The 22,157-nt window shown below is 41.3% G+C and overlaps 1 protein-coding gene across 5 annotated transcripts in view; it reads right to left on the bottom strand.

Annotated features, from left to right (window-relative positions):
- Window positions 1-550: 550 nt before the first annotated feature.
- fam13b (family with sequence similarity 13 member B) overlaps window positions 551-22,157 on the bottom strand; it is an 84,609-nt gene continuing 63,002 nt past the window's right edge. For 2 of the 5 annotated variants that reach the window (XM_008280653.1, XM_008280652.1), the window contains exons 8-24: window positions 21,654-21,698; window positions 18,072-18,167; window positions 17,364-17,511; window positions 15,607-15,704; window positions 14,849-14,900; window positions 14,400-14,529; window positions 13,701-13,772; window positions 12,781-13,054; window positions 12,489-12,627; window positions 11,717-11,798; window positions 10,845-11,033; window positions 9,866-10,080; window positions 8,789-8,872; window positions 8,588-8,683; window positions 8,115-8,488; window positions 6,700-6,801; window positions 551-5,115 (exon numbers count right to left, since the gene is read on the bottom strand). In XM_008280653.1, coding sequence (XP_008278875.1) covers window positions 4,992-5,115; window positions 6,700-6,801; window positions 8,115-8,488; window positions 8,588-8,683; window positions 8,789-8,872; window positions 9,866-10,080; window positions 10,845-11,033; window positions 11,717-11,798; window positions 12,489-12,627; window positions 12,781-13,054; window positions 13,701-13,772; window positions 14,400-14,529; window positions 14,849-14,900; window positions 15,607-15,704; window positions 17,364-17,511; window positions 18,072-18,167; window positions 21,654-21,698 — 2,320 coding nt within the window. In that variant the 3' untranslated portion in view covers window positions 551-4,991. The remainder of the gene's footprint in view (window positions 5,116-6,699; window positions 6,802-8,114; window positions 8,489-8,587; window positions 8,684-8,788; window positions 8,873-9,865; window positions 10,081-10,844; window positions 11,034-11,716; window positions 11,799-12,488; window positions 12,628-12,780; window positions 13,055-13,700; window positions 13,773-14,399; window positions 14,530-14,848; window positions 14,901-15,606; window positions 15,705-17,363; window positions 17,512-18,071; window positions 18,168-21,653; window positions 21,699-22,157) is intronic. The other 3 variants (XM_008280654.1, XM_008280655.1, XM_008280656.1) reach the window with 3 other exon arrangements.

A 22,157-nucleotide genomic window follows, 5' to 3' on the forward strand; every position in this document is an offset into this window, starting at 1 on the left:
ATACTTCCTAATAGGACTGTGACCATACTAGTCATTAAACAGAACGACCTCATACATTGTAATTAGCACCTCATTGCTACAGTTTGTCTTTAGAGCTCATTTTACCTGCTTCATATAGTAGTTCAACCTGCAAAACTTCCTTATAAATTACCATCTGGTGATGTTTGTAAACTCCTAATCTGAAAACTAGTGACTGAAGCCGTCCAATAAATGTTGTGGAATACAAGCATAAAGTAGCATAAATTGGGAATTTTTGTGAGCATATTTTTTTACTCTCCACCCTGACAAACAGTGACTGTAAGTGAAAAATAAATCTGTCTGAATTAAATATTACTTTATGAGCACTTTTCTTGCTTAATACATATGGATTTACTGAAATAAAATTATGTTAAACGAGTGTATCATACAATATTAGAGATGTTGATTTAAACATGGTTCTAATTTTTATGGGTAGAACACTGAATGAGAGCAGTAATTATTGTTTTATTTTGTTACTACTCCCCCCTCCCCAATTTAATTTATACAGGCAAAGTCGACAGAGCACGACCAGTTTATAGTTTACTTCTGTTTATTTGACTCAGAAAGCAGAAGAGGTTGTGTGGCAAGCTTTTAAATTTTATTTTCACGTGTAAATGTTTGTTACTGATTGTATTTTCTCTTCCTTTTTAGTTAATGAAGAAACAACAGAAAAAGCATTCACAAAGTAAGAAAACATTTATAGATACATACATCATATTGATGCGATAAAACACAGCGTCACATGTCGATCGAACCGAGGAAGCAGGAGGGAGCGGTTTACAACCCGCCCCGCCTGAAGTCCTCTCTGGTTGAAGGAATTTGTAGCACAAGTCAGTTTCAAAGATGTCAGTTTATTTTTTTTTTGCTGTCAGACTGTTCACTGCACAGTTTGTGATTAAAAGAAAAACTGGCTAATTTCTAACTGTACGTTCGCAAATGTGAACTTTCCTAAAGCAGCAAGACGATTACTTCTTTTAAATTCAACAGATTTAGAGACTTTATTATTTAAATTTCCCTACAGATTGTAAAAAATATATCTGCTATTTTGTCTGTTACTGTTTTGACCAAAAAAACTGATCATCTCTAAATCATTTCCAGGAGGAGCGCTGACCTAAGAGACATCTTTGATGAAGACTTCTGCTGTGAATTCCCGGTCTGTGAAACAACCATGCACGTCGGATGGGTAAGTGTGAGATGAAGGATACTGTACACTGACAAAGACGGAACACATTTACAGTTTAGAACGTGTGAACCACTTGTGAATTTTACCACTCGGCTGCAGGCACAATGAAAAACAACAACAACAAAAAAAAAAAAAACCACACAGTTTGTTCACTTGAAATCTTGAAACTGAGGCGCCAAACAAATCAACTCTTCACCTTGTCAGACTCCAAAAAAAAGTAAAAACTAAAGTAAAAGCCCTTCAGAGATTGACGATGGATTGTTTCCACTTTGTGAAGGATGATTTAAAAACTGGAATGTTTTCTGATATGATACATCTGTCATTGGCTTTTCAATCCCTGTTCACCTTCCCAAATGTATTGATATTTTGGTTTTCAGCAGTGCCAATGTGATGCGGTGGTAAAAACACACCGTCTAAGCAGAGTGTGTGTGTGTGTGTGTGTGTGTGAGAGACAACATGTGGAAAACAAAACAAAACACATTGTACCTTAAATGATCCAACCCATCATCACCCATGACCTGATACTTTAGAAAAACTCCACGCAAACTTTTATTATTGCTGCTTCTTCATGGCACAAATAATGGAAACAATACATCATGATTTTTTTTATACTATTATGTTCTCGTTTGCCATGCAAGCACACTACAGTACTGCTTCTATATTAGCTTATATTACACAGAGCGATAAAATAATTCATAAAACAGAGCAGGTTCATGTGTGATCTTCCACACACAGTGCCAGACTAACGTCTACAGCTGGTTTTACAGTTAGTGAGTAGATACAAAAGGATTATTATTGTTGTCGTTATCACACAAAATAATGGTTATGATAGTATTAGCAATATTTATAATTAAAAAAAACACATTCTCAGGGTATCACAAATGTAATGAACCAAAGGGGGCCAAACGTAATGTTTGAAATAATTTAAACATTTCTGACATTCATTCCTTCGGGTGTTTCTTATGTACAGTATATATTTATATTTGTATAGAAGTAGTGCTTCATTTCTAGAAATACAAATGAAAAAAACTCAAAAGGGCTGCATTCTGTGAATGCTGTGCAAATAACATTTTTTTTTTCTTTACATCAAACCTTTAACTCACTGTCCCAACAAATGCACACCACACCCCCACCCCATTCCTCACAAACACGCAATCTCAAAAACTTTAAGTCTCATTCATAGGTTCAGTTTCAAACCGTGACATCTGCTGTCCACTTACAGACTAAAGACTGCAGTCAGCTTTGATTCAGGCAGAGAAATGTACATCAACTGTGTCTATCTGCCTAAAACAAACACAATGCAAGTAACCAGCCTCTTTACCTGCCAAGAATAATTAAAAAACATCACATGACAAACAGCCGGTTTACAAACTTAGCAGCTGAAGCCAAAATTCAGGGACTGTTGGACATTTCTTTATCTCACTGATACCTCGAATTCTGTCTGCTACAAGCAAGATAAGATGGCCTCAAAGAAGAAGAAAAATGAAGAGGTTGAGCTCGTTGGCATTCTCCTCCTCGCCTACCCTCATTTGACCTGCCAGCAGGAAATCAAACTTTACCAGAACTGCACATTTGACCAACCAATGCCTTTGCTTCACTGTAGAACGTACAAACGACACCTTCGACACCGACAGAGTTGTTTCGCTGCAATTTAAATCAGTGCTGGCAGTGTTGGCACCTCGTAGACATCATCAAAGCTTAACCAACAACAGCCGACCGACCAGCCAACATGCTTTTATGGATTCTGGGATGAAGAAGCAACGTGGACCAGATACTGGCTCGTCCCTTCACAATTTATCACCCACTATTCCTCAGAACCTGCCACGCCTTCACGCAGCAAAACGAACAGAAAACAAGGAGAAAAGTCAGCAAGTGGAGAATTTGGATTTCTGTGTCAGTTGTGTCCATCAACAACAAAAACTCTTATCTGAGTTGGACTGTTTTCTATGAGCATCTTCTGTCTAATGCCACGTTCAAGTGCTATTAAAATCAAATCCATATGACCTAAAAACTCACATGTCTGAGCGTACGACGACCTAAAAGCAGCATTTTACTTGCCAGACGCTCACAGGGAACTGAACTCAAATTGTTTTTTGTCACGGAGAAAAACAGGTGACACCACTGTGTGCCAACTGATGAACATCTTCCAGGGAAAAACAAAAAGTTGAAGAAAATACTAAAGAATAGAAATTACTGAAGGAAATTGGGATCGGGCTTAATCAGAGTTACTACTACTAATCATTGTTGTTTTTCCATTTTCTCTTGGAATACAACAGTTTCTCATTCAGGAAAACATCTCACAAACACATAAGCATACACCTTTTTTTTGTAAAAAACAAAACAAAACAAAAAAACAAAACAAGAATACACTCACAAACTTGTTTTTAAACTTTGTAAATGAATTTTAAAATCAGTCAGAAGGTGAAACATCCAGGATGTGAGGATGGTGAATTATTATCATTAAAATAAGGGAGATAAGTTGACACAAAAGTGGGAACCTTGACACAGTGTGTGGCGTCCCAAATGAAGAAGTGTCTTAAGTGAAGAGTGTCTAAAATGCCAGTCCTCGAGCTGTCCGATAAGATTCAAAGAACAAAGATTGACAAAAGAAAAGTTCCTGAAATTAAAAAGTCAGAATGTGTTTCTGTTTCCCCGTCAGAACACGGGGAAAACAGACATGAGACACGAGTGCAAAGTCTTAAGTCAAGTTGGTGAGACGACGATGAGGACAAACACAGTGATGAGTCCTTTTCCTCCATGTTTTTAAACTGCTGCCGTGCTTTAGATGATATGTAGTCAGACTGAGGCAGCAGGTATCAGCCATGAGCCAGTTTAAATTTAACCAGTGGTGCTGCTGCAATCAGGTCATGGGGAAAAAAATCTGTAAAATCGCATGTTTAATATCACTTTTAAAGTACTTATAAACTTGGGGATTGTGATATTTGGCAAGGACTCTTATTAGGTAGCTGTTCTATGATTAGCTGTAGTCACATACAGCTAAATGAGATTCATTCAAACAGAAACAATTTGAGACCGAAACGCTTAAAAATGTCAACTTACTTTAGTTTGGTGTGTAATAAAAAGCCTGTTTTACTTGCAGACATTAGATTGATTTAAGAAAGAAAAACAAAAGCCTTTGGGATGTAACTTTTGCACTAAATGACACAATATGGTCACTATGTTGGTGCTGTTTTAGTTAATGTTAACTAATTGCTCAGCCTTCTTTCCAGTCCTAATACAGACAGCAGCAACGGCAGCAGCAGCAGCAACCAGTGTTTGGTTACAAACTGAATGTTGTCTGCAAACAGACTCAATGCGACTGTTTGACCAGTCACAGGTAGTTTAATAGCTTTTACTCCACTACAAAGCACTTCTTCAGGAGTAGGGTCTGAATGGGTGTGAAAATAGCAACCAAAGAGCTCAAACTTTACATTGGTTCTTGTATTTAAATTGCAGGTAATGTCTAGAAGCCCCTAAAAACGTTACTGGAGACTTTCCTCGACTGGTGAAGGTCTGACTACAACCAGTGTGAACAAAGAGGCTACACTGTGGCATCTACGCGGCAATTTTAATGAACGCGCCCAAATCGCTTCCACTTTGTTTCCCCATCACTTGACTGCAGCATACCATGAGGAGGTCACACAGGTGGGAAGTCATGTAATCTGCATGTTGGTGTTGGCTGGAGTGTTTATTAAACCCTCCCGAGTGTGATGGCTGGTCCTGGGCGTGGCCTCGCTGCAGTGATGGGCGCTGATGATGTGTGTGGTGGTAGCAGGTGTCTGATGAGGGTCTAGATGGATTTGGAGGAATCCTGTTTGCTGATGAGGACTTCCAGGAGACGGAGTTTGGCCTTGATCCTCTTGTACTCTCTGTACTCCTCCAGCATCGGCACCCGGTCCTCTTTCTGAACGTTCCTATAGCAGAGCAGAGAGAGAGAGAGAGAGGGGGTTGTAAGATTTTTCTATTAGCCGGCGTCAGGTGCTTTCATTTCCATGTCGTGCTGCGTCGCCTTTTCCTCAGTGGCTTAACCTGTGCATCTGAGCTAGAAACTTGGGAACAAACTCCTTTTTTAAAAGTCTTTGTTGAGCTCTCTCTGCTTTTGTAGATTTTTTTGTGAACCTCTGTGTGCTGGAGTTTAGTTTCCCTGCTGTGTTTGGTTCAGACTGGTTACTGATCACTTCCAGCCATATCGAAGCTGCGCTGAGCTACTGCAGATGCAAAACGAACCCTTGCCAGTACTTGTTGGTTCATGTTAAAATCCAGCAGATGTTTTTGTTGTCAAAAAGTAATAAGAAATCCAGTGTGTTCGTCACCCCGTTAGTGGAGCTCCAATGTCAGTACGAGCGACGTTACTTCCATAAAAACGACTTTAGTCTACCAAATATGTGCACATGTAGCTTTACTGGATCTACACATAATTTTTGCATATTACAGAGATAAATAGAACCGGCGAGAGGCTGCAGTTTGTGACCAGCATACCTAAAAGTTGTTAGCTTGCTGAGCAGCACCGTGAAAAGCACTCACAGTGTACCAGCACAGCTCAACTGCTGGCAGCCATCCATGGCATAGCTTGGCACGACTACAGCCACCTCTGTGGAAAAACTCTCTTCGATTTCATTTCCATGCCCTTCTCAAGTACCTGCCACTTGCAGGCTGTGAGGCTGTGATAAAGGCGTTCATCATCTCTTTCCAGACAGCATTTTCCCAGAATCAGACAATCCAGTCCAGCAGACAGACTGGTGTGTCAAGACGTTGGGTTTTACCTTCCATGTTTGTGCCAGCTCCTGCCTCAACACCTTTTCTCATCATACAAGTTGTCAAAGATCGACAGTTGTTCGGTTGAGGTTTAACATGTATTCTGACATTTCTCTTGCCAAAGTTGAAGCAGGATTTCAAACCACCATTATCACCTAATCTGACATGGAGACCGTTCTCCACAGGTATTTGCGATGTGTAGTCTGGTTCCCAAACTTGTGGGTTGTGGGACTTTGCAGAACATTTCAGCAGTTTTTTTTTTTTTTAGCAACGTCTACTTCGCCCTAAACTTCATTCTACTCTATTGCAGAAAGAGTGTGCCCAGCTGGTGACTATCAAACAGGCCAGTGCCTCTGACAGGGAACAGCAGCACTGATTGCAGTCTGACACGGCAACATTCTGCCCTAATTACAGCCGATGCAGCCAATGAAGAGGTGGATCAATCTAACACACTTCATGTTGTTCTCACTGTGGTTGCAACACGACAGGGATGTATTGACGACACGTGTTGTTCTACTGCTGATGTTACAATATGATTAAAAGCCTAATAAAATGTTAGACAGTCCAGAGTGATTTATATCAAACAAAGGGCACTGACATATAACAGAAATGAAGTTATTAGAAAAGGACACATATAAATGTAGAACAGTTACCATTTGTCTTTGTGTTGTGTTCTCAGCTTTGTTATCTGGTGGCTGTTTTTTTTTCCCCCAGAGACAGTGTGGTGTGTCTCTCCCACCTACCTTCCATTATGCTGATAGAAATCTTCCTCAAACTCTCGGATGGTCTTCCTCAGTTTCTTCTTCTCTGCTCTGGTCTTCCACAGCTGCTCCAGCAGCTCTGGCCTGGAGGATGATGGGACACATAAATACACGGTTACACCTCATTTTAACAGTACATTGGAGTCTTGTCAACTTCACATGCTTTTAACTCAGTTAAATTCTGAGAATACAGACACTTGAAATAATCTTTCTTTTCTCTACAGGAACTATTTGGATTGTGACGCATCAAAGAAGACTCAAGTCTAGACAGAAAAGGAGGACCATGTGAGCAGGAAGTGAACTGTGGTGGCGTGAGGGATCAGCTATCAGGATCATGTCCAAGTAAGAGGCCTGGATGTAGAAACCTGAGCTGATTAGAGGTGTGTGTGTGTGTGTGTGTGTGTGTGTGTGTGTGTGTTAATTCCAGGTATATGCTCAGTGACACGTTCAACAGATTAGACTCAGCAGATGAAACCTGGGTTTTCTGTGTCATACATTATTCCTGCTTCAGCAAAGTCACAGCTAGTCAGAGCTTCTTTTCTTCCCCAGAGTTATTAGTTAAAACAGAACCAAAAAATAATGAGTCTAAAAGGTAGATAATTCATCACAAAAAATGCAAAAATTATTTCCCCTCCGATTCTTTCACTGTCTGGACTGACTTTTCAGCTCTAATTATATCTATTTCATTAATTTAAGCTGTTTGTATGGATCAGAAACAACGTAAACCATATTGCCAGGAAACGCTAATCAAGAAATTCTCATCGTGACCCTTGCAGGGCTTTGTTCACTGTTACTATTAACCTTCCAGAGTTATGACAATGTAGCAGGCCTGCAACTAATGATTATTTGACTAATCATTTAAAGGGATCTGTTATTCTGGAGAAACAAAGCTAGTTAGCATGTTTGGATACTTAGCATGTGCCAGATTTACTGTCCTTGCTCCCATTGCCCCAGGACAGGCTCTAGCACACACAGACTGAGGTGTGTTTTTTTTTTTAGTTTTTGTGCTGAGGAGACACCGTCTCCCTGATAGATACCCCGAAATACACTTCAACTGCATTTCAGGATTTATAGATGTTAAACTTTAGGTTTTGAAAAACTTAAGTCAGTAAGTTAATTTAAGACTTTACAGATGGAGTATGTGATTCTAGTCCAATACACTTTTGGGCAATTTCAGTGAATATCTCCTCATTAGCTGTCCATTTCTTGCACTGAATTGAAAATAAAAAATAATAAAAACATTGGTGTTCATATACAATGCTGCTCCTGTAAATGGGAAACAAACACAATACCATTCTAAGCACATGGCAACTATCTAAATATCAACAATCTTTCACCAGAACTGAGACTCCACCTTTAGCTGCCGCTGCCCTGCTGTTTGTGTGTTTTGCTCTTACATGGACGAGGCGTTGGAGCTGGACAGCCGCAGGTCCAGTGCCAGCCTTCCTGAACCCTCCTCCACCTTCTCCCTCATCGGACAGTCGCTCTGTCTGTCAGGTTGGTTCTGGCTCCTCATTGGCCCGTCGGTCAGGGTCATGGGGTCGATGGCCATGATGACCTCGGGGCTCTGCATCTCTCCGCCGCTGCTTTCTCCCTCCTCCTCCTCTTCGTCCTCATCGTCCCGCTCATCCTCCCTTTCTTCCTCCTCTTCTCCTCCTCCACCTTTCCGCTCGTCCTCCTCCTCCTCTTTGATCTCCTCCCAGAAATGAGCAGTCTCACCCTCGATGATTGGCTGTAGGGTTTGACTCCGCCTTTTACTCGAGGGGGACACCTACGGGAGAGACAGGGGAGGTCAATAAACTTTACGCATCTCTTATTTATGTATTTACACGTCTACCAAAGACAACAGACGTGTGTGTTGTTTACTTACTGTGATGGGTGTGATGCTGACTCTGGTGAGCATTTGTTTGACCAGTCTGTAGCGGTCGTAGAGAGGCTTCACCACCAGACGCTCCTCTCTGGTTACCTGGATGCAGGCAGACACACAGAAGTGGTTAAAAATGTTTAAATGGATGTATTTAGGCAACTTTAAAAAAAACCTCAGCAGGACTTAGGATTTTGGTTTACTCACTGGTCGCCCATGCAGGCCTTCATAGTGCAGGAGATTCTTTTGAAGTACGGTTTTCTCACAGGACAACTGCTCCTTGGTCATCTTCTACAGAGACAGAAAGACAGTGAATGCAAAAGTGATATAACATTGAACTAAGCACATTCTAGCCATACTACAAGTGGCCCGCAGACCCTGTGTGGAAATCAGTGAGCTGAGAAATGACAATTTGATACTCAATTTAATGCCAAAAAGCTGTTTATGATACCAGGTGTAGTGGCAATCCTGTTCAAGCAGGATCTGTTTAAACAGAACAGATGGAACAGGGGTATATTTTAAATTAGTGCAACACCAGTTTTTCTCTTTTCTTTCAGTAATTCCTGCTGTTTACTGGCTTTTCCGTTTGTGCTCTTTATATTTTTACTCGTGTTAAAATGTTTATTTCTTTTGGTACATTTTCAAAAAGCCATCGGCTCCTGTAAAACACACATCTGTTCACCGTTCAGTTGTCTCTTTCAATATGCTAAAACTATTTTAGTATTTTTTACATCAAACATTCTTCTCTATTCTTTAAATGACCTTGAAGATTTATCTTTATCTTAAACACATGCATTTATCCAATTAAATGTGATTCACTAGCACAGCCCATCATGTAGAACCACGTCTGACCAGTACTGTGGGTTTTACTTACAAGCAAAGTTTTTATTGTTTTTTAAAAGGGACGGTGCACATTAATGAACAAACATAAAACAAATACATATTGTAAATGTGCCAGAGTTAGCATAAATGCTAGTTTGCATCTGTTGTCTCTTGGTGGGTCATAGACTAAGTTTGAGGTCTCATGTATTCATTTGTCTCTTACCCTCTGTTTTATAATGTAATGCTGGTGAAGGAGCAGTGAATTGTACTCCACAGCTGTGTACTGCATTGTATTGCATTAGCTAAACCACACGGGAGCTAAAGAATGTATTTGGTTATTCTAACCCAATAACTTGACTATATAACAATATTCAGTTTGATTCAGAAATATTTCACATTAAAGGAAATGAAAGACACTTTGACGTGTGTTGTGATTCAGTCTGGGAAATATCTGCTCCTCACCTTGATGTCATCCGGCCAGCCGTCCTCCTGCCTCTTCCCTTTGACTCTGCGCTGGATCATCTCCAGTGTCTCCTCCCTGGTGGGACGTGGACCCTTGACCTCCACGGCTGCATCGTACGTGCTGTGATCCAGCGTGGAGCCGAAACTTTTGGGCAAGGTGTTGCTCCGAGGGCGAGTCTGAGGGCCGAGCTCACTTTCAGCACGATGTTTGGCATCTGGGGAAGACAGAACACATTGATGAGGAGGGACAGGATATAAAATAGTGGGGACAGAGAGGGTCAAGTATAAACGAGGGATGAAAACAGAGCTCAGAACAGGACATGAAATATCTTTCACTGAACAATCAGACATGCAGGAATCTATTAGATGGCAGCCATGGTTAAGGTGAGCCAATTAAAAATAAGGAGAAAACATGCTTGGACAACACACCCTGAATAAAAATATGACACCACACCAAGTAAAAACCCAAATACAGAGAGCAAAACCTTTTCCTGAATATTTTTAGAACACTGACTGTGAAATCATTAAAAAAAAAAAAGAAGTCTCTGGGGCAGCCTGACCTTGTGTTGTTGCCCGTAAATATTCAAGCAGCTCTAGATAGGTTGTCACTGCAATACATTAAATCATTTTTTCTATGTGTGAGATTTAAGTTTCAGTTCAATAGTTGGTACAAACAAAACTTTGTCAAAAGTTTAACATACATAAATATTTTGACATACACTTAACAGCCAACAGTCCAAACCTGAACATGTCTAATTACAAACATGTTTTTGTTTTAAAACTAAAACCCCAACTCTGTTCTCTCCCTCACGTTGCTACACTCTTGAAAAAGGCATCTCTCCATCAAATATCCCGTGCCAACATGCTGTTTCAAGAGGAAACACACCAAAACAAGGAAGCAAGATGCTCTCAGAAAGACGCCTCATTGTGACTGTCAGTAGTGTTTGCAATGTCTACTTACTGAGGGGTTTGTACTTACTGAGGTGAAACGGTCTAGAGCTCAGGCCTGAGTAGGGGTGGAGCGGGGGGGTGAGTGTGTGATGGGGAGGTGAGCAGATAGAGGAGGAGGAGTAGGAGGAAGGGGAGGAGGGAGCATGGTGGCGTCTGTGTGAATGGAGCAAAGCCTGGTGCCTCAGCGTGCTTCTGGGTAAAAGGTGGTGCTGGCGTCCTGGTTGGCCGATCAATCAATCAAACGGCCGATGTGCGATAAAAGGAGGAAGGAGGAAAGTGGAGAGCGGGTGCTCGCGTTATTGTTTTTCAGTTTTGATTTGAAACAGAGAGAAATGTTTCGGCCACTGTGTTCTCCGAAAAGGAGAGCCGTCGCCTCGCAAAGAGGAGGTGGACGAGCATCCTGGGGTTTGTTCAGCACGGTGAAACAATTCAGAGGGGCAGAGACACGTCAAGGTGTAGGGAAGGAATTCTAGATGTCGGATATGTCATACATCGTCTGAACGAGTGCTTATGCTTGCTTGCTGGCAGTGAACACCAGCTTATCAAAAAAACTAAAGTTTCCGCAACCTAATTTGAATCGTTTTTATACTTTTGTTTCCGTGTAGCTGAGTATTTTCCACTGCTTCACCTTACTGAACGCAACCTGCAGGTAATGAATGTGGGTTCACAAGGACGCACCAGCACATTGGAGGGTGGGAGCCACGCATGTGAGAGCCACGTCAACCCCGAACATGTGCATGTCTGCTTATGTTTGTTAGACCAGCATACATGCGATGTTGTTACAGAGGTCAAAGGTTAGGCGTGGGGAGGGTCAAACAGTCCAGCACTCTAACCCCGACACACACACACACACACACTCACACCGAAGCACGTTCATAGAAAAAGAACGAGCAGCTCTACCTTTAATCTGCCTGCGGATCTTGGTCAGGTCAGTCATCCACTTGAGGACTTTGGGGTTAGCTGCCTTGTCTCCGTGCGAGGGCTAAAAGATGACAAGAGGAGAGAAATCACAGTGCAAGCATTGGTATTTCAGAGAAAAGGTCAAGGCAATACAAAACGGAATTTACAGCAGCAATTTAGCCACTGATGTTATTGCTTGGAAAGCCTTAGACAGACCTGCGACTGCCTTCAGCAGGCAATAAATCAAACGAAACGTCACCTTGGAGGTTTACAACTATGTCGAATTTCAAAGGTTGTTTAGAGGCTGTTAATGTTTGTTACTAATGTCAGAACGAAACAGGTTTTATGCTCAAAATGCCTCATCAAAGCCAACTCATCGACTGATTTAAGTAAAGAAAATATGTTGCGCCTAGTTTTTAAAAATTTTTTGCTACACTATGTCACCCAACAGACTCCAGTCCTCAGCACTACTTTACAATGCACAACATCAATTCATGTTTTGGGTCTTCATTATTTATGCATAGTTTTTAAACTTAAGAAAGTCTTACAGGATTTCATCAGCTAAATTACGATATGAAGAGAGAAAGAAAGGATGAGAGCTAGAATAGAAAAAAAAGACTACAAGCTAGTTTTATATTTATGACTGAGAGCAGAATTTACTTTTTAAACCATTTTTAAATAACACTAGTGTAGCTGTTTTTATTTTCAACCCCTTTGATTGCTTGGTGATAATATAGAAAATACGACAGTCACTCCACATGTCTGTTTTTACCTTATAGTTCCTCTCTTTCTCAAACTGCTCTTCAAACTGTTTGATTTTCTTTTTCAGATGCTGAAGCTTCTTGGTGAGTTGGTGGGTCACTGAATCTCCTCTCATTGCTTCTTTGGAGCCAAACGATGCTCGCCTCGGCCTGAGGATACACAAGTAAGAACAAACAACTCGATATGATCCACACATTTCTGCTCTAACACGTACCAAAGAGAATGACTATAGGTGTGATCGTAAACTTTTAAACCAGAAACAGAGTCTGCGAGCTCGTCTGGATGTCGGTGCTCCATCGTACCTCTGTGCTTTGGTGGGTGAGGTGGCGTCCAGGTCCTGCTGGAGGAATCGTTGGGCGCCATGCGCTCCAAAATCGAGAAAGCGTCGTGCCAGAAGGTGAGGGTGAGAGCGGGAAGAGGAAGGGGAGTCATCCTGCCCTCCCTCCCCCTCTTCCTCCTCGCCATCCTCCTCTAAGGGTAGCGGGGGGAGAGGAACCATGCGCCCAGCCAGGGGGGAGAGCTGCGCTTCTCCACTTTCGTTGTCGTCCTGCCAGGATTTGTAAGCTGGGACGGGGTCTGGAGAAAGGAGAAAAGAAATAAAGAGAGGAGTCAGAGCAAGTTAGGAGGTCAGGAAAGGAGGGAGAGAAAAGACTAATTTGATCCCTTGCTAACAAGCGTATTATATACTTGATAGGTGCTGTACATATCAAGACCCACACATGATACATTCAACAACAAATTCAATTTCTTCTTCAGCACCTTGCTGACTCACTCTAAGCCTGATTAACGGTGTCTTGACTGTCAGCACTATGCTAACGAGCTGAGTCGAAGGGAAAAAAAGGAGGAGGAGAGCGTGTCGTAGGGGTCGTGACAATAATGAGACGGGGGTGAGGCAGAGTCAGAGTAGAAAGTGTAATCAGAGAGGAGAGGTGTCCTGATCAATCTGCCCAGTGACCCTGCAGCAGGAGGGAAGAGTAAAGATGAAAAGAAAAACAGTCCGCCGGCACCTTATTAAATCTGATGGAAGGAAGAGCGTTTCACATGCAGGGATTTATTCATGACGGGTATCACAGAAGCACATTTTAAAATGTGAGACTATTTTAATTTAGCTTCCTGTACCGTGTCCACACCAGGAAAACAACCAACATAAAAAATCAATGAGAAGGGATGAAAGGAGGGATGGGTAGCGGGTGGATGAGCGGACACATATGAAACTACTTACCTTGGCCTTCCTTTTGCAGATGCATACATGAGAAGTCGATGGGAGGGAGGTGGAGATGGGAGGGGGGTGACGCTGTTTGGGTGGAAGGAGGAAGAGGAGAGGAGGAAGAAGGAAGAAGGAGAGATAACAGAGAAGAGGAGCTGTGAGGTAACAACTTCACCAGCATTCATTCGATGTCTGTGAAAGGTGGGTTTAATTGTAAACAAACGATGTAGGACACCAAGTTTTTCATCAGTCACACTGGATATTTCACAGAAACACGGGGAAATGAAGAGGATGACAGCTCATAAAAGTTTAACACACTGAGCAATGCAGTAAAGATCTTTGGGAAACATTTAAAAATGCATGGGATGCTCAGTCATGAATTTCAATTTTTCAATATTTAATTTAGAAGGTTTTTCTAAATTAAACATAGAACCTTTAAGCCTCTACACACCCACAGACAACAGGTTTTAGAGCTATTTAACCATGCATAATTACTGCACCAAACTAGGGCAAAAATAACTAATACCATTGAGAGAGTTCTTTGGATTTAATGCATTTTGAAGACCTACAAATGAACACATTCATCACATATTTGCACCAGATGTTGTTTTGTGCATTTCCTGATTGGTTGAAACTAGATTTTTCAAATTATTATTTTTTTTAATGAATGCTGCACAGAGCATGTTGGGATACTGGAGACAAAGCGACACACACCTTCCCATTGGTTGTCGGGAAAAAGTTGGAGGTGAGGGTTGTGGCCAGAGTTTGGTTGGCATGGCGACAGGTGGTTCCTGTTGTTCTCGCTGGTGTTGGCGTTCTGATCACAACAGCATGAACTCGAGTCCTGGAGGAGGAAAGAGAGGGATTACAGAAATCAATTACGGGGGAAGAAATGAAGAAAACAAACACAAATAATGGAAGGTACGTGTACAAAAGCCGGGAAAAGGTGTGGATGTGGGACGAACAGGAAAGAAATTAATTAGAAAGGAAAGAAAGCGCATAGAGAGGTAGTAATTTGCCAAATGTCTGTACAGATATAAAAACAAATTACTCTCCTGAGCTTGTAATTGAATTAAAATGTAAAAGATTCCTTTGGAAAAAAAGAAATCAAAACAGAACACAGAGACAAGCATTGTAATATATTCCCATGTTATGCTACTTACACAGGTTATGGTGACAGTCTGCTCCATCGTGACAAGGGGCTGATTGTCCTGCCTGAAAACAAAGATTAGAAACATAATACAGAAGTCAAAAGCAGATAAACACTTCAGTACTTTCCCAGAAGACATATTTTTTAAAATACTTAAGTTGTTGGTTAGTGCTCTGACCAGTACTGATGAATCATGCTGCTACTGCACTATTTAGTCTGTGGAAGGTCTGAATAACAGCTGAGGAAGAGTCACACCACAGTCACACAACTAAAAATATGTTCACGTCATGAATAATTTGTTGTGGGAAAAACTAACAAAGCTGCTGCTGCTTCAACTGCAACCGAAATCAACGATTTGTCTACTTTGTAAATTCTTCCCATTTTTAATAAATAGGTGTGAAACAGCACGTAAGCACCGGCCTTCCTTAGTGACTGTGGTGCACTGACTATGCTTGTCAGCAACCACAAGCTGGAGGTGTGATACTGCATGACGTGTCAAACTACACAAAAATGCAGTGAGAATTAAAATGTGTTATGTGCTAGAGAGACTGAGATAAAGACGTGTTTCAGATGCAGCGTAAAATGAGCTCCTGCTGAGACAGCATGTCGAAGTGATTTGTAAACATCAAGTGTCAAATGATCAGTGCACAACATCATCACTCCCTCTTTGCTCATGCTCAAGGCTGCGGCGCTCTTTGTGCTTAAACTAAACTTGCTGAAGGCAGATTGCTGCTGATGTTTTAATAGCTAAAAAAGAGTGGAAGAGCTCACCTGGCAGTGTTAAAGTTGTTCTCGTCATCTCTGATAGCCTCTGCATCCAGGTCCATTCCTGAGCTCTCCTCCAGGGGGGTGACAGAGTCCAGGGAATTCTAAAAGCAACAGCAACCATTTAAAATGAATTTTCTTGTGTTTGACACAGTAAGAACAGTAATCAGAAGCTGAAACTAAATAAGTTGGAAGAAACTCGACGATACATGAGTGGATACTGTGCATCCAAATTTTACACAGACACACACAGATTCTTCATTTTTTCACAGCACAGTTTTTCTACTTTATCCGAAATGTTAGAAATCCAGCATAAAAACAATACAGATTACCACTCAGAAATGTTGCACCTAAATCCATAAATTAGCCAGAAAATGATGACTATTCATAACAAATTACATCTTTTCCCCTTTACAGTGCAAACTTCCAACATTAAGACAAGTCATGGCGCCACTAAACTAATACATTTCACTGCAATAAACTAGTTTATTCATTTTAGGTTCTAAACATTAACACTGAAACTCCTCTTGAACTGAACCGCTCTGGTCAGAAAAGAAAGGTTTTGAGTTTTGCAACCCTTTTGGACTGAATGCGCTGGAATGAGGAGCAGTATGACGTCTCATTGTGTGAACGTATGATCGACTGTACGTACACGTTAGACTGCTTTTATGTACAGACAGTAAACGGTGTGTGTCTGTGTTGTAGTTTGGTGCAAAGATGCAGCTGTCATTCTTTGGCTTCTGGCTGATCTATTTAAAGAAACTCCTCCAAATTACTGTTTAAACAAGTGACAGGTTTCTCTTCAGTCCTGGGACACATCTCACTCCGTCTGCCATGTTGTCTGCTCCTCACCTCTCCATCTGCACGCTAAAATGGTTCTTGGGAAAAGAGCCACTGAGGCTCAGGGGGGGAAGCAGCACTGAGGGGTTTTGATTTTCACTGTGACAAGCTTTACTAAAATTGTATGTGGCACACTGAAAAAAAAAAAAACAACATGTATCCAGTGTGGCTCCCTAAAGCAAAATCTTAAATAAGGAGAAACATTCGTACCTTCCAGATGGTTAAGTTGAAAGATAAAAGACGGATGTACAGGTGGCACAGCTGAGACATTTTCTGTATGTGTTAAATACAAGATGTGGGACTGTGATTCAAACATGTAATCCTGTCTTATCGAAATTTCCCTTGTTGTGAACACTGTCAACAATTACACTTAGTCTCTCCTGGCTTACTGTAGATGGAAAACTTTGCTCTGGTTAAAGCGTGGGAGCTGACACAGGCCTTACGTCATTTAATCCTGACTGTATGTTAATAAGAACAATACCTTGCCTGTATGTCATTGTGTATTCATCGATCTGTGTGTGTCCAAGTGTGTGTATTTGTGAAACAGGCTTGTTGTTGTCTCTTGCTCTCTTGCTATCCCGGTAGAATTCCAGCTATTGTAGCAATCAGAGCAGAACAAAGATAGTCTGTGCTGATAATATCAAACATTCAGCCTCGGAATGAACTGACACACTGAGACAGGAAGGAGGCTGGCTATGGGAAATATGCTGCGAGCCCACACACAAACTTGTTTGGATCTATGTATTGTGAGTTTTCTTGGGGAGGGGGGAGACTCCACTCCACTGACTTTGCTTACAGTTTGTGTGCATGGGTGAGATCCTATTTTTGGCAGTGTTACATTAAGGTACCAAATAAACAATGTTAGAGATTTACCTGATGACTGTAAGCGGTTTCTTTGGGTGTGTGTTTGATGTCCCACTGACCTGTGTGTCTTTCTGACTTTGTTGTATGTGCTGCTCGGTCTGATTGAGTGGGGTCTCCTCTTCCGTGTCGCAGGGACTGTCCTTAGGGTCAGTTGTTTGCTCCTCGTCTCCATGGCAACCCTGTTCTGCAGGCTCACTGGGACTTTCCCTGGAAAATTACATTGAACATTTTTAATAAAACAATCAAAGTATCAACAGTTTAAATAACAAAGGTCCAAATACCAAACCGTCCACTGAAATAACACCATACCGATGTGGCTGCTATGTGGAGTGGCAAAAATTTCTTATTTTAGTACGTCCCATATTCATGGTGTGCGTCTCCTGGATGTTTGTTACTCGGTGACATTTTGTTTTGTCTTAAAGGTGACTGACCACTGAACAGCTGTTCCCGTCAACAAGTAGAGTTTGCTAGTTAGCATCACAGCTCTCTGCGTGTTTATTGGTAACCTGAACCATCTGGCCTGCTTTGTCCCTTTGTACGCAATGTACGCTATGGCAAATATGTTTCTTAAAGTCATCTGATGCCACTTTCAACCACCGAGGAATCCGTGTAACACACGTCTCTACCAGCAGGTGCAACAACAGGGGTTTTTCCTAAAGGTGTCAAACTAATCTATCGTCTGATTTAACTTGATCCAAGTGCATGTGGTTTTTATGTACGTATGCATATGGTTGTGTTGTGTTGTGTGTTTCCGTGTGCACTCTTACCCCTGGCTGTCGTAGTTACTGAGGTCTTGGTCGATGGAGGTTTTCAGCTCAAAGAAGTGCTGCTCCACTGCAGCTCTGATGGTTCGCTGAATTATCCTGGTAGAGCACAAATAAATCCGTCAGATTAATTTACCTGTCGACTTAGTGTGTGATGAAGGTTATGTTTTACAAGAAAGGACATTTTTTTCCACATGATTATATGTTTTGAGTCTCACAGATTTTTATAAAAAAATACAAGGATTTTGCTTCAAAGGTGACCCCAGTGGTCAGACAGTCTTGAAATTATTAGTTTTATAAGCTGGACCTCAGCTGTTTTTATGAAGGCTATGATTTCTAAACTTTGACAAGGTCGACAGCTACTATGAGCGTCTCTTTTTAAAGCCATGTTCATTACTGAGTGGCAGTGCAGGAGAGAGTTTAGCTCAACAGTAATGAGGTTAAACTGTAACAGACCACAACAGAGTGGAGTCAAAGGTTTACCTGAGTTTACCTAACTACTTTGGATGAGATCCTGTGACCATGTTTTCTCTGTTTATTCAGTATTTTTACTCCACACAAGGAAAAATCTCACAATTGCCAACAAAAATATCCAAGTAAATCCACATAAAGTGAGCCATAACCATAAACCAAACACCACTGCTGCAGGGCATGCTTCTCCAACCTGTGGTGCATCAGGTAGATAAAAACTAAATGACATCAAACTCTACAGCTGTTTTGATTGCTAAAAAAAATAATACTTTAGGCATTTTAGTAAAAGGTGTATTCAGGGCTGGAAATTGATAAATTGCTCCTGGCCTTGTAAAATAAAATACAACTGAAAAAAAACTGTTCCCGCTCCATAGAACATCAAAAATCTACTAAATACTATGAGAAAACTCTCCTACAAATTACCAAAGCTACATCAGTACAGTGCTGCAAATTTGAGTTTTCTGTGATACTTCCAATCAGGACAAAAACTGCTAACTTCCACGACTGTTCTACAAACGTTCTCTTACGTGTAATGCTCTGCGTTGTGTCTCGACATGGCAATGTGCTCTTAAGCTCAGTTGCACTGAATCAAATAAGCTTAGTGGATTGTTCACCCATTTAATGAAGATGTTTGTTTTCAGGCTAAGGTTTAGCGGTCGTGATGCACAAGTTAAACCTGCATTTCTGGAACCACATGAGCGCCTCGTCACAAAATCCCAACTGTCAGCCTCAATGAATGTACAGAAAGGCCTCGACTGATCAATGGAGGGACAAATGAGTTGAGCTTCTGATAAAAAAAAGAGTGCATTGTTGCTGAATATCTGGCAATCAAAAACACACAGAGACATTTACTGAAAGGGTAATATTGAAAGGAATGAGACTATTAATCACCGAAATGCTTTCTTTTCCATTCTGAGCTATTTAACCAGTCCTTATTAAGTCAATAACCTGTTCCAGTTCTAAAAGGATTAATAATGCTTAAACTGAGCCAGGAGGAGACGGGAGGAGACAGGAGGAGAGGACGTTACGGCCTATAAAAGGTAACAGCAGCAGTCACACGCTGACCTCTCCTACGCTGACATGGAACGGTTTATCCACAGGCTCTACTGCGATTTCATTTATCTGGCTTCATTTGCTGGACCGCGTTTGTGTGATGATAATGTATTCCTCCCTCATTTACTCGGGCTTATTGCAGTCTGTTAGCTTTGTCACTATTCCAGCTTAGACAGCAGTAGAGGTTGCAGCGCCGGTAGGAAAAGACATTAAATGGGAAAACACCCAGCTCGCTCCAACTCCTCCACACCAACTGCTCATTGGCTTCTTCTCTTCATCGGGTTTCATCTGTGTCACATCTACTTTTTCCTTTAATTTGCACATTTACATTACTTAGCTGTTTTTGTTCTTTCATTACATTTGCTTTGTGCCACTAAATATACAGTTAACAGCGACATCATGCTGGTTGTGTCAGGTGTCTACGACGCATTCACACATGGGCGACCTGGCGCCGGGACATAACTGCGTTTGGGTTTTTTGCTATGTCCATTTAAGGCAAAAACTCACATTGGGTCAAATAAATGTGTGTGAGCGGTGAATATAGAAACACACATTCGGACACAAACTGTGCGCCACATGCTCACCTTCACTTACAGCAGCCTCTGCATGAAGCTCAGCTAATAATACCGATACATCACAGACGTACGGCCACAACCAGAAACAAACACATAAGCAGTAAAAGACGGTGCGCTTGCAGTCTTTTTTATTCACACACGGTGAACAGAGGCATTGTGTGCGTTACTGTCGGCTTCCTGGTGGCCAGAGCAAGGTGAAGGCATGAATCACACTCAGAGACAGACGCCTGTCAAGGTAACCAGAGCCCTCGTACTCCTGACGCATTTCTGGAAATGTGCTCGGACATTACCACGAAAGGCACCGAGTCTCTGTTTAATGAAACGCAGAGCAAAATGCGAGTGACACATTTTGCCTACAAGCTGGAAGCTGTATTTTTATTTATGTATTTAATTTGTAGGGTACAAGTTGTGATTTTTAATGCTTTTTAAGTGCTTCATAATGTGAGTAAATGGCAGCATGCAACGGCAAAAGCTATTCAAACGGATTATCCAGAACACAGCACGTATTTAAAACTGTTTATTTAATTACATTGTCTTGCTTTACTGAATATTTCTGACATGCATCCAGCCGTTTGCTTTTTTAAATGACTTTTTTTTTTGTTTTATTAGATGATGTTGACAGTAAACATTGAGTTCAATATAAAAGGCATATGTTTTTTTGGCTTATTAAAAAAAATGTGGTGAAAGCAACTCTGAGGAGCATAATCATAGCAGCTAAGAAATACATAGTCCAGTGTTTTGATTAATTATACAAGTATTTTTTCAAGCAAAAGTGCAAAATATTCTCTAATTCTAACACATGACAGTAAGCGGAGCAAAACCATTTACAGAGGTCACGTTGAGGTTTCAGAAAAGCCTTGAGGTCAGTGAACCCATATTATTGCACAGCACCTTCGATAATTATTTTATTCTGTTTCCACATCATGTAGTGAGGAAGCAGAGGCCTGACAGTCATGTGATTGCTGAGTTCGTGTCCCTGCGGCTCTGGAAGCACCAAGGCATGCAAAATGCTTTAGTTTAGCTTCATAATCAAAACAAGGCCTGCTTTCCTCCTTATCTGTTCCTCTTAACCTTGTACCTGTTCTTTCCAATACTTCCCTCTCAGCACTGCCTAAACGTTATTTGGGTTTTTTTGGTACTTATTTGTGCGTCTCGAGCAGATGGGTCTTTTACTGCTTCCTCACACTAGCGGCTAACTTGGCTCTCCCATACACACTGTTTTTCTATAATCACATTGTTATATGACACAGATTTCTAAGAAACTGATTTAGGATTTTGCACCATTAGTCACACGATTCATCACACCACTTTTTTTATCAGTTTAGCTGCAATTTATCACAGCTTCATGTGTGTAAACGTCAATATATATTGTGTATTAAGAGTGTGTTCCTTTAGGATATTAGCTGTGCATCCACTTGTGAAGCTGTCATGCATATATGGCTGAGTGAACATGAAGAGGTGCTCATGTATGTCAGTGTGGACTTACTCAGCAGAGTCAGCGGGCAGGATGGATATTGAGGAGAGGTGGGAGCTGCAGAGTCAGAGAGGGGAAAAGGACAACTCGATTAGAACATCACGTACTCTTCGACTCTCCTCCTATACTGACAAAATGACCTTGGAGAGTGTGTGTGTGTGTGAGTGTCGTGCAGCAAGAGTCAAAACAGGGAAGAAGAATGACAATAATGATGTTAACAATGAACACGGTTTTGTAAACTGTGTGCACGTTCGAGAGAGAGACGGAGAGGAAATCAAGCGCTGAGGAAGTTTTTAGTGAAATGTAGGTGAAATCGAATGAAAGAAATGTGAACGTCAGTTGTCAGTATGATGAGTTTATTTTCCCTTGTGCCAAATGACAATCCACAAAAGTCTTCCACATACACAAACACACACACACACACACACACACACAAATACACAATGTTGTAGTTAGTGGCGCCACTCTGGGTGGGCAGATTGTTATTTAGGCTGCAGAGCTCTGCTACTCCCTGCT

The sequence above is a fragment of the Stegastes partitus genome, unplaced genomic scaffold, assembly GCF_000690725.1.
Source record: "Stegastes partitus isolate 25-593 unplaced genomic scaffold, Stegastes_partitus-1.0.2 Scaffold205, whole genome shotgun sequence".
Classification (NCBI taxonomy): domain Eukaryota; kingdom Metazoa; phylum Chordata; class Actinopteri; family Pomacentridae; genus Stegastes; species Stegastes partitus.